The sequence below is a fragment of the Haplochromis burtoni genome, unplaced genomic scaffold, assembly GCF_018398535.1.
Source record: "Haplochromis burtoni strain Fernald_Lab_line unplaced genomic scaffold, NCSU_Asbu1 Contig_1044, whole genome shotgun sequence".
Classification (NCBI taxonomy): domain Eukaryota; kingdom Metazoa; phylum Chordata; class Actinopteri; order Cichliformes; family Cichlidae; genus Haplochromis; species Haplochromis burtoni.
The window spans coordinates 47337-59078 of NW_024583405.1; the positions used below are offsets into that span (position 1 = coordinate 47337).

At 43.8% G+C, this 11742-nt stretch overlaps 2 protein-coding genes across 2 annotated transcripts in view; both read left to right on the plus strand.

Annotated features, from left to right (window-relative positions):
* The first annotated feature begins 37 nt into the window (after positions 1–37).
* LOC102297304 (atrial natriuretic peptide-converting enzyme) lies at positions 38–7572 on the plus strand. The gene is made up of 6 exons (XM_005951808.3): positions 38–191; positions 1358–1544; positions 1620–1782; positions 1860–1968; positions 3415–3548; positions 3633–7572. The coding sequence occupies exons 1-6, from the start codon at positions 119–121 to the stop codon at positions 3813–3815; spliced, it is 849 nt and encodes a 282-aa protein (XP_005951870.3). The 5' UTR covers positions 38–118; the 3' UTR covers positions 3816–7572.
* Positions 7573–9701: 2129 nt separating this feature from the next.
* LOC121813013 (sodium/hydrogen exchanger 9B1-like) overlaps positions 9702–11742 on the plus strand; it is a gene marked incomplete at its 3' end in the record, with an annotated part of 23765 nt that continues 21724 nt past the window's right edge. The window contains 2 exon segments of the mRNA XM_042216416.1: positions 9702–9944; positions 11532–11603. Coding sequence (XP_042072350.1) covers positions 9888–9944; positions 11532–11603 — 129 coding nt within the window.

The following is an 11742-nucleotide window of genomic DNA, read 5'->3' on the forward strand; positions in this document are numbered from 1 at the left end:
CTGTCTGCAGTATCTGGGCTGAGCCCATCAGGCAGGAAACAGGACACCTGTTCAGGCAGGATGATGGCCTGGCTGCTTTAATTACTGTGAGCTGGTGTCAGTGATGTGTTTATAACAGATGTTTCTCTGTCTGTCCTGCAGTCATGCGTGTCACTCCAGGCAGAGAGTTTCAGTCCTGTGTACCAGAGAAGGTAAGCCTTCTTCTTTTATCCCTTACTTACTGATTTCTCTCAAATCAGTGTGTTTGTAGAAGCATGTTAAAGTCGACGTGTTTAACTTTTCCCTCACAGTCTGGTGGTGGATGCTCATAAAATAATTATGAGGTCAATAATGGTGCGCTAAGGTTTTTTTTCTGCTCTGGCTCTGCATGATGTCACAGAGAGCATCTATATCGTTATCTCTGATGTTCCAGCCATTCAGGGTTTGACTTATAAAGGATGGAGCTAAAAATGCCTGTTTTTAAGGGGCTGTGCAAAGGCCCAGTGTGAGACAAAGAAGTGTGATTTTGAAGCTACTGTAGTTGAGTTGAAGAGTCAAACGGAGGCACTTTGCATGAGCAGGAGTAGATCAGCACTGTCACTCCTCCTGCTACCAACAGATGGAGCTCAAATTTAAAAGTTTAATCTCAAAAACTGTCAAAGCAGCCACATTCAGTCACAGTCACTTATACAGCGTTATGTATGAGGTCCAGCTGTTGATCAGCATCAACAGCTGGACCTGCACTCAAGGTTTAAGTGTAGTTTGGTATTTTGGAGTTCAGCCGTCCAGCTGCTGTCTGACAGATGTTGACTGTCAGATTACAGAGATGGTCAGCTCCTGACCAATTATACCGCGTTCTCTGTCACAACCTGCAGGTTGTCTGTAGGTTGACTGAAGCAGACATAACAATTATAGATTGTATAAACCACACCGTGAAGCAGAGGCCTCGCCATTTTAAAGCCTGAAGTGACGATCTGTTAGTACAATTAACCACACACCAGATATATCAATATTATTATTATCAATATTATTATTATTTATCAGATAATTGCATTAAAAATGCTTCAAAAAGGCTCCAACTGTACAAACACAGCTCAGGAACTCAAGTCGCCGTCCTGCTGTCAGCCAAAGAGGCCACGCCCCCACGAATATAACTTTAATAATTAACACGGCATCAGAGACCAAAGCCGTTTTCTGTATTAGGCTGTAAACATGTTTGTTTCTGGTGTAAAGTGGACATTTAACACGGGAGTCTATGTGGGCTGTTGCCCTTTTGGAGCCTCAAGTGGACGTTGGAGGAACTGCAGGCTGTGAGGTTGCTGGTTGGCTGTGACGGCTCATCATAAACAAATCCAGTTTGTCTCTTTGTTGCTGTCAGAGTGCGGTCTACGCCAGGCGGTGGGCCTTCACCCTCACAGGAAGAAGCGGATTCTGGGTGGCCGGGTGTCCCGGCGGGGGGCGTGGCCCTGGCAGTGCTCGCTGCAGAGCGGTCAGAGCGGACACGTCTGCGGCTGCGTCCTCATCGCCCGGAAGTGGGCTCTGACAGTCGCACACTGCTTCGAGGGGTAAGGCTTCAGGGTGTGTCGTCAGTGAGCCACATTTTATTTTAACCTCACACACTAACGGTGTGTGCGTCACAGGAGAGAGAGTGCAGACCTGTGGAAGGTGGTGCTGGGCATTAACAACCTGGACCACCCAGGAGCTCACAGTCAGAGCCGAGGGGTGCGCTCCATCATCGTACACCCGCGCTACAACCGGGCGGTGGTGGACTACGACATCAGTATAGTGGAGCTGGACTCTGAGGTCAGAGCGTGCTGCTGCACAGGATCGAGTATCAGCTGTAATCGCACTGGACTGATGAGGCGTGTTAATGTTTGCAGATTGAGGAGACGACCTTCGTCAGACCGGTGTGTCTTCCTCAGCCGGGCCAGCTGCCTTTACCCGACTCCTACTGTTACATCACCGGCTGGGGTCACATGGGCAACAGGAGTGAGTACACACACACTTCACTCTTTGGCCGTATCCTAACCTTAGACTAAACTCGCTTTTTGTACTTGCAGCACAAGTAGGCACGCACACACTTTGTTTGTTTGAAACACAAATCTTTCAATCATTTTTCGTCTACCAGAGTTTTATTCTCGTCACGCAGAGTCGGTGCATTTAGACTTTGCAGAGTCCTGCTCTCTGTCTTCATCTGCTGGTTGAAAAACATCAGGCTGGCAGCTCTTTTTGAAAGCAGAAAGAATGAGCCGAGTCAGAGAGTTTCTGCCCTCATTATTCAGATTCACTCTGAGAGAGAGTGGATGTAACTCAGTTTCTCATGCTGCTCTGTGCTCAAGCGCTCTAAATCTAGACTCCATCACCGCGAAAGTTACATAAACTTGAAATCATGCAGCTTGGTTTGAAACTAAAAGAAAGAAAGTGTACTTTATTGATCCCCATGGGGAAATTCCTCTCTGCATTTAACCCATTCACTCAGTGAAGCAGTGGGCAGCCATTGGGCGCCCGGGGAGCAGTGTGTAGGGTACCTGAGGGGAGCTGTTCAGGGGAATCGAACCCCGACCTTCCGATCATGGGGCCACCACTCTACCTACTGAGCTATCCCTGCCCCCTTTCCTGTCCCTGTCTTGAAACTACAAACCTTTCCTGGATGCCGCATCCAGGAAAGAGTTTAATGAAACTGATGTTTCATTAAACTCTCAAACTAGTTTCATTCATTTCAGATTAGCTAGCAGTTAAGCAAGAAGACTCTTCGCGTAGTTTACCAAAGATATTGTGTGGATTGAAATGTGACGAGCTCGGAGCGCGTCTGGTCTCACTGTTGCACCCACACGTGTGTCACAGGACCGACGCCGATCCTGGGAATGCTCCAGGCGTGGCCGGGTCGCGTTCCAGCTCCGATGCAGCTGCTGCAGCTGGTTGTTTCCACTCAGGAAAATATTTGAGATTCCACCAGATACACACCAGCATGTTTCAGAAGGGTCACACAGGTGGCTCCAAAAATAACACCAAGTCTATCGTTTTTATCCTATTTTCACCTCAGTCTCTATAATCATAATCATAATCTGCCTTTTCACTCAATTTAAGTGCTCAAAATGCTTTCTACTCCACGTCTCAATCACCTAATCCTGCACTCATGCAGTGATTTTATGTACGCCTAGGCAGCTTTTACATTTACACACTTAGACACCAGTGGATGCATCAGGGGCAACTCGGAGTTCATTTTTATGTCCAAGGACACTTGGAACTAACAAAACGACATAAAAGACGTGCTTTTGTTAGTCGCCAAGAGCGTCCTCCGTGTGAAAACAGCGCTCATTCCTTCTGATCTTTGAGCTTTAACGTCCTTTGAAAGGAAAGCTCAGAGTACTTCGAGAGCCTGAGCACTCTTATTATATTTAAAGCCTCCTCTTCATCCTGTGTGTTTGTGTGCAGTGCCCTTTAAACTGCAGGAAGGGGAGGTCCGGATCATCTCTTTGTCTCAGTGTCAGTCCTACTTCGACATGAAGACCATCACTCCCAGAATGCTTTGTGCCGGCTATGAAGCTGGAACCGTCGACTCCTGCATGGTAACATCTGCACCAGTCCAGCATGAAGTACCGAGGCCACACAGTTTCTCAGTGTGTGTGTGTTTAACGTGTGTGTGTGTTCAGGGTGACAGCGGCGGCCCACTGGTGTGTGAGGAGAGCAGCGGTCGCTGGACGCTGTTCGGCCTGACGTCGTGGGGCAGCGTGTGCTTCAGTAAAGTGCTCGGACCCGGGGTTTACAGCAACGTCACGCACTTCACCCCCTGGATCCAACAGCAGATCTACATCCACACATACCTGACCGACTGACACATACGCTCACTCACCTGACACTTCCTGCTCCAAGCTCTCATTCATTCCAGAAGGAAGTGATGTCATCATCAGCCACAACGCACGTTCAGTTCCTTAACCTGTGCCTATACTGATAGCCTTCAGACGCTGTGTGAGCAGCAGCTGATGTTGTCGGTGATTGAAAGTTACATCCATACAATCAGTCACTGAACTCTGATCTTATTGTTTTCATTACTCGACACATTCAAACCTACAAACATCACAGAAACAAAAACATAACCTCTGTGACGGTTAACCAACGCTCAGTGCTTCATGCTGGACTTTATACTAAGATACTTTTAAATTATGTAGTTCGAACCAACCGTTAAACTTCCTGGGGCTGAAAAAACGACGAAGCGTCAAAGACGGCAGTTCCTCTGCTGGGCTTCATCTCAGCTAACTGAAGTCACAGAAAACACCCAGGACACTTTCACTTTTCAATTCAATTTATTTCAGTTCAACTTTATTTATATAGAACCAAATCACAACAACAGATACATCAAGATGCTTTATATTGTAAGGTAAACAGTAAAGTCTGTTTAAACTCTGGTTAAACTCCATCATGAGACATTCAGCAGTGGTTTCATTTCACAGCTTTTGCTTCTGTCACAAACTACACTATCCTCACACAGACCTAACAACTGCTCAAAGAAGTGTATCCCCAGATCAGCTGGTGAGTGGTTACTGGAGTTGGATGGGTGAAACTGGTTAAAAAGATGCTGCTCAAAACCTCTAGTTTGACCAGTTCAACCAGTCCAAGCCAAACAGATTGCAAAGGTTGCATCGAAGCTTGTCTGCAACTGCTCACCAAGCAGAAGGAAAACGTAAAAGTGTGATGTTTGACGTGCAGTCGGCGAGTAGTTGCAGGTTGGAGGTTGCGAACCAGCCTCCAGGCCTGTGTGAGAGAGGACTTAGAGCAGTAGTTCAAACTCAACATTGTGATGTTCATGTGTATCAGATGGCACATGGTCTGTTACTCCATAAACTACTTTTTCAAACTTTAAATCAGCATTAAAGCAGAAAAACTCCATTTCACAGTCATTTTCTCCGGCTACTTTGCCAGAAATACTCCTCAAGATTTCTGAAGAACATTGTCTTAAGGAGGAGCTAAAACAGCTTGTTTCAGACATGGCCCAGTATAAGTTAAAGAAGGATTATTATAAAGTGTGACTCATGCACAGCTACTCTAGAAACATCAAGGAATACATATATGGAGCTGGAAATGAGCAGGATAGATTCACTTACTTACCTAACTCATTAATCCCTATTTTAAAAATTATTTAATAACAGCAATTAACAGATTAATGATAGTTTTGCAGCTGTGATACAAAATTGTGTTTGTGTTAAACATCCTGTAAGCAGAAGCTAAATCTGCTATTTCAGAGAAGATTGAGGACTGTTTCCCGGACAGTAGCTGTGAAACCGAACATTTTAATGATATTAAGGCGTTTAGCGCTGAAGCTGCTAAAACAGACCAGCCGAGCACTCATTTTCCCACAATGCTTCACTCTATAGTGCCTAGCAGTAAAAAAAAAAGAAACAAAACAAAAACAAAAACAAATTTGTTACTTGTACAATGTCGTACTGTACGTGTGTGTGTGAGTGTAAGCTGCTGTGTGAGCGTCAGAAAGTGCTTCAAACCACACTGGCAATTTATATCGGGCAACTTTGATGGTCAACATGTAACTTTGTTCTCGCGGCTGCTAGTTACATTTATTTTCTTTCAGACAGAAACCTGTAACTGACCCCCCCGACCCCAGTCGTGCTGTATAATGGCACATGAAGATGTAACACAAGCTTTATTTTTGTATATAGCATACACCGATGTAGTTTTAAGCTGTGTTTATTCATGTTTGTTTACGATAATGAAAAATCAGAGGTGAAGTTAGAACAATGCAGATCATTAGCCTTTAAAGTTTCTGGCTTACAGATATATCGTTAGTAACGTAAACAGTTAATAACACGCTTATTATAAATGATAAATCAGGGGACTTGAAGTAAAGTTTTACCCAGTTTTTATCTAAAAGTAACCTAAATGTTCATCAAAGTGGATAAAGCGCAAAAAAGCAAATATTTAAACTGCCTGTGAAGTATAACTTTAATGTATTGCTAATGTGGAAACATTAGTGTTAATCCAAATGTTAACATAAGACTTATGAGCTTTATCTCATGTATCAGACGGTCAGACTGTAGTTTAAAGCTAGCAGACTCACTAACACAAACGATTAACTGCCAAATTAGCGCCAGCTAGATTACGAAGCACAAATGTAGCACAGTATAGAGCGTTTAATGATGTGTTTTCATAGCGTTAGCACTAAGCTACATTAGCTTTTGCTGTGTATTTACAAGCCGTTTAGGTCCAACTGTTCAACAGTAACAGTTTTCACACCGTAGCTGAACTAGAAGGAGGAAAAAAGTTATTAAGACTTCATTAAAACTCACAACAGACGGTTTGTTTGCAGTTTACGTGTCTTGACGGCGTTTTTTTAGATGACTCTTCAAACATGGAGAGGGTTGGGGGAAAAAAATGGTTGAATTTTCTTTGTTGCAGTACTCCGAGTGATCACCGGGGTGTTGCCTCTATTTACATACACATGTTTACCACATTTATGCTTTAAGCTAACTGCCTCACACTGAATTCACTGAAATATTAATGGTAACTGTTTTTGTTTGTTTGCCTCATATGTGTGACAAAAATACTCACACAGACAGCAAAGAAGCATCAATACAACAGAGTAAAACCCTAACTCATACTGAGGCCTCAGTCACACAGGCCTAGAGACACTCAGCAACCTCTGGTCACAGGGGGAAACGTGTATTCCTCAATCGGTTGGCAAGTGGTTGCTAGCTGTTGCCAGGTGAAATCAGTCACAACAAAGGTGAACCACCAAAAATGTCCACGTGATGGTTGGTTGTTAGCAGTTTGCAGTGACTCCTTCTAATTTGTCTGCAAGACATATTCTCATTTTTCCCTGGCACACAGTGGTTGCCCGGTGGTTGCCAACCAGTCTCTAGGCCTTGTGACTGGAGCCTTAGACTTCTGGGAGATCTGGTGGAGCTAGTGGACATGCAGGCGGTGATTCCTGTTTTTCTCCACCAGAGGCTCCAAAAGGCTGAATGCTGGTCATAATACACCCTGCAGTTATCTGGGCTTTTGTTTCAGAAAGCAGGTTTAGTGAAAACTCTGAGTTTGTTAAACCTGAGACATAAGTTTAAAACAAAGGTGGAAATGTTTCACTCATCGTGTCCACTAATGAATAATTGGAGGCTGTGAATTTGTTTCACTTGGCGAGATCAACATTTTAGCACTTCTCCCCATTTTGACTCCCTGTTAACCCAGTGGAAGAGTTGCCCAACGAATTGCCCCGTTGACCTTCTGTGCTGAGGTCGGACTCACATCCAGAACATTCCAAGTTGCTGCTGCTGATGTTGTTTTGTGTGTTTGGTTTTTTAAGAGTATTTTTCTACAGCGTTTTGTATGTCATGCTTCTTACACAGGGCTGTCAGTGTGTGTGTGTATGTGTGTGTGTGAGCACACAGTCACATGTACGGACTGTGTGTTTGTTTCTTCCTGATTTAGCTGTTATGACTTTGTTATCATGATGATGATGATGAGTAATGTTTGATTATATGGATTCAAATGCTTTATGGACAGACTGTAGCCTTTAATGTTTGTGTAAACAGTGAATATTTGGTTTATATCATCTTGTATCACACTAATAAACGTATACACACACTCTCTCCTCTGTGTGTGTTTGACCTAAAGTGCTCTAAACGCAAGTCATGAAAGGTTTGTCGAGGGTTATGTTTAGATTAAGTAATGTGCGACTGCATATGTGACTCACGGCGTGTCTGCAGAGGCGTCACGTCTCTTTCCACTTCCTCTAGTCCAGAAAAAGAGATAAATAATGGAGATGTTGAGTGTCAGAAGTATCTTTAGATGGAGATTAAATAGAATGTGCTCAGACTGGAGAACTGTGCTCTGGTAATAATAAAAAGCCTTAAAAACACACTTTGGTTTAGTTAAAGACAAGCACCGTCCCAATAGGCTTGCTACACAAACAGGTGCACATTTTTATCAATTGTGCTTCCTTCAAAAGCTGCCTGGAGTTAGTTGTGTGGGTTGTAGAGGGTCCCTTCCCCAATAAATAAAGACAGAGAAAGTCTGTTAGCTGACAAAGACTGAGCACAGAAACCACACTTCAACTGCAATTACAATGTGTGAATGTGTTGCTTTGCTTACAAAGTATTTCAAACACAAGCTCAGTGATAACAAATATTCTCTAAAAACCCAGGAGATCATTTAAATCCAAGCAAACTGTCTATGAACAGATGAAACCCACGACTCCGAGTGTGCTGCAAAGATCCCACCAAGAACAGAGGTGGAAATAACCTGAAGAAGGTACCACAGAAAGAGACGGCAGTGGGGGTGTCATCATTGCTGTCCTGCAGTAAAAAAATATAAACATATGAAGCATTGCTCGTTTACTCGCAGTGTCAGCGTTGTCTTTTTCCATTACATGCTTTATAGACTGTATAGATAATGCCTACGACTGAAGTAGGCAGTACTTTGATTTTGCCTGGAAGAGTCGAATAATCCATAAAACCCATGAGAGCACAACCAATCACAACACACAAATATCGTTTCCATGCATGGATGTTTTCAAACTGAAATGAAAATGCAATTATCATTTCACTTTCACATTCTGGGTGTTCCTACATTCACCCATCTACCGGATATATAAAAATGTGGTATTTCTTATCAAATATTTGTGTACGCCATATAGACTCACTCACAGTGGACTATGTCACAGCAAACAAAGAGCAGAGAGCCAAGAGCGACAAAGGTCCCTGCATTTCCGTTGTTTCTACCATCGGGTATAAAACACCAGGACATGACCACAAGTTGAATTCAAACATAATACAATATGCACAGTCATGAATACGCTGACAGTGGTGCTGGTCACATCGCAGGCGCTACATGGAGTCACTACATCAGTCTAAATGAACAGGTTTGCAGGTCCGGGTCACTGCTGTGTGCATTTAAGCAGAGATGCCCAGACTGTTGACTTACAAGGAAGCACCTCAGCTGGGAGGCATCCACGAGGCATGATAGTCAGGTCCCTGAACCACTTCAGCAGGCTCCTGTGGATGTGGACAGCCTTCAGAGGCAGCTCATACCTGCAACCACAGCTCACAGACAGAGCAGATCAATCAGTAAATCAGCAGCTTTGCATTCACATTCAGGTCTCTCTCGATCACAGATAGTTACAGTGCCCACATTACTGCAGACGCTGCACCGATCCATCCACCAGTCTCCTCCTTTCTCCCTCGCTCACAAACCCCAAGATACTTAAACTCCCTCATTGGGGCAGCATCTTACTCCCAGTCCAGAGTGCTGCCGCCGTCCTGTTGTTCACATCCTCAGTCTGGTAACCGCTGATTCTCCAAGCAAACATCTCAAACAAAACAAAGTAGAACGTCCAAACATCTTGTCTCACTTGGCGAGCATCACAAACAGTATTCGTCACAACTTCCTGACTCTTAAGAAGATAATACCCTGATAGTTTAATAGTTAGTTGCAGAAGCAAACCACTAATCCTCAGATACGGCGTGCGTGCACAGGTGTGGTTTTTGGATCACAAAGCAGTGGTTTCATCGCACCTCTCAGCTCTGATTTAACTCCTCACATGAACATTTCAGTCTCTACAAAAAGGTCAAAGCCGGCCGTCACCTCAGCACCTGCACGCGGCGTGTTAACGTCAGGCGTCCAGTGTAAATGTGCAGTCAGTGCTGCATGTGCGCACACACGGAAACACACCTGCTATTATGTGTATGATAATGTTTGTGTCTGCTGCCCTGCAGCCTGGCATTAATACAGAGGACTCAGGGTTACTGCGACCTGTGTTCCCATAATGCCAGGCTTTACCACGCGTGTGTGTCTGCGTGTGACGTCTGTCATTCTGCACAGCGACAAACACAACAGAGTTAAAACCGTCTGTTGTTAACACGCGGCAGACACTCGCTTCCTCCGTCTCTTGTTGCTGCTTGATGACTAAGTCGCCTGCTGCTCTTTGTTCCAGTCACACAACTTTTCATCAGCTCGAGGTAAGAGCCTGAGAAAATGAGAATAATTCAGCTTTTATGGGTACGTGATGGGAAGTGTGTGAGGTTTCAGTCAGCTGGGACTGGAGGGAACATTTGTCCTTTTGTTTTGGGTTTACGTGGAGATTTCTGTGATGGGCTGAAAAGACCTGAAGTGGAAATGGACAGTAGTTGGACTATACTGCTTGACTTTTGCTTACGCACAATTAATAAAGAGGTGTGTTGATCAAGTACTGAGGCCAAGTATTTATTTTACTTGAAATGCCAATTTTCACATTTTTAAGAGAAAAAACTGCATATTTATATATATGCATATATTATTTATATATATTATTTAAAAAAATAATTTCTATTAGAAATAAGTTAAAGTTTGCCTGATATGTCTTACTCCTACATCACTGTATTTCCAGGTAAAACTGCACATTGTATGTAACTTTGCTTTTCTGAAGGCTTCAGTTATTAGTCATGCAGTAGATTAAGAGATTACAGTAAGGGTGGCGTTAAAGATGAAAGATTTCCAAGTGTAAGCTTTTTCTAATCTGCTAAGTCTGGTAATCTATAGTGAGGATTATCAGCATGTTGACAATAACAATCATCAGCTGGCATTAAAACCTTTGAAGAAGTCACTCCGGGTACTTCTTGAGTTTGGACTTCTTTTCAGGTTCTTGGAGAAGTTTCACTGTTTATCCATCCAAGAGGTTTGTTCAGGTCTAACAGCTGGTGGAGACTCTCAGGTATTTACTCGTTGTTGGAGAGTCACCTTGCAGAGGGTTCAACCCTATAATCATGAGAATCATTAGGGGTCACAGGGGCCAAGGTGGGAATCAAGGCGTGGGTCACTAAAGTGAATTTCTTATGAGTCACTGATCGCCCTACAGTCATGTGAGGCATTGAGGCATTAGGAGCGCATTGGCTAAGGTGTGAGTGGAGATTAAATTGGATGAGAAGGGATCTCAGGACAGCATTAAGTGGAATTTCTGGTGAAGCAGAGGTGGTGCGTTCACTGTCCACCGTAGTCTTGGGATGGCCTGTCTGCCTGCAAAAAGCTGATGTCAGATGGAGGCGGTGCACAAATGGAGGCCTGTATGTGGACCGACTAGTGTGTGCGTCACTCTTGCTTGTACTGCTGTTGGTCCATTCATCAACCGCAGAGAAGAGCGAAAGGGTTGCAGCGGGCAGATTTGATTGGTAACAACAATGAAAAGTATCCGTGATTAAAGGTGTTGGTGGGACTAAAGTGCACCTACTTACATGATTACAGGGCGGCTCTGCGAGTCTCTGGGCCGCCTGCATTGTGTCCATGAGCCTGTAGAACTGAAATATCCTCTCAGATGAAATGTGGAACATCTTTGTTAAAATTTTAAAAAGGTGAATGAAACAAGGATTTAGATGAGGATTTTCTGAATGGTCACATAAAGTAAACTGACAGCGTCCATTAAGACGTTTTAAAACATTTATTTGGGTGCTCATTTTGTTCATGACTTCAATGGCATTTAGCATCAAGGACTTTGTTAGTTTGAAATCAGACTTATTTGAAATATTTAAATGTGGCTCCTCACATATATGAGAAGAAATGCGTGATTGTTTCAGATGATGGATGAAGAGGCCACCAAGCGTTACCTTCGGGTGAGCGACGTTGGGCTGCAGCAGGAACAGGCTGAGGTACCACCGACTGTTCACATCACACAAAACATCCACCTATTAAAACCACACACGTGGAGTCACGTGGCCTACAACTTTATCTTTCCTTCTATTTCTGCTCTGACATGGTAAAGAAAACACAACTGCTCCAGCCATCAAA

What these genes read in the sequence shown, in the direction of transcription:
- LOC102297304 (XM_005951808.3), top strand. Translation starts at nt 119, where the DNA reads ATGTTTCTCTGTCTGTCCTGCAGTCATGCGTGTCACTCCAGGCAGAGA. An exon ending in TAGTGGAGCTGGACTCTGAG is followed by an intron (nt 1,783 to 1,859) that starts GTCAGAGCGTGC and finishes TAATGTTTGCAG; the next exon opens with ATTGAGGAGACGACCTTCGT. An exon ending in GGGTCACATGGGCAACAGGA is followed by an intron (nt 1,969 to 3,414) that starts GTGAGTACACAC and finishes GTTTGTGTGCAG; the next exon opens with TGCCCTTTAAACTGCAGGAA.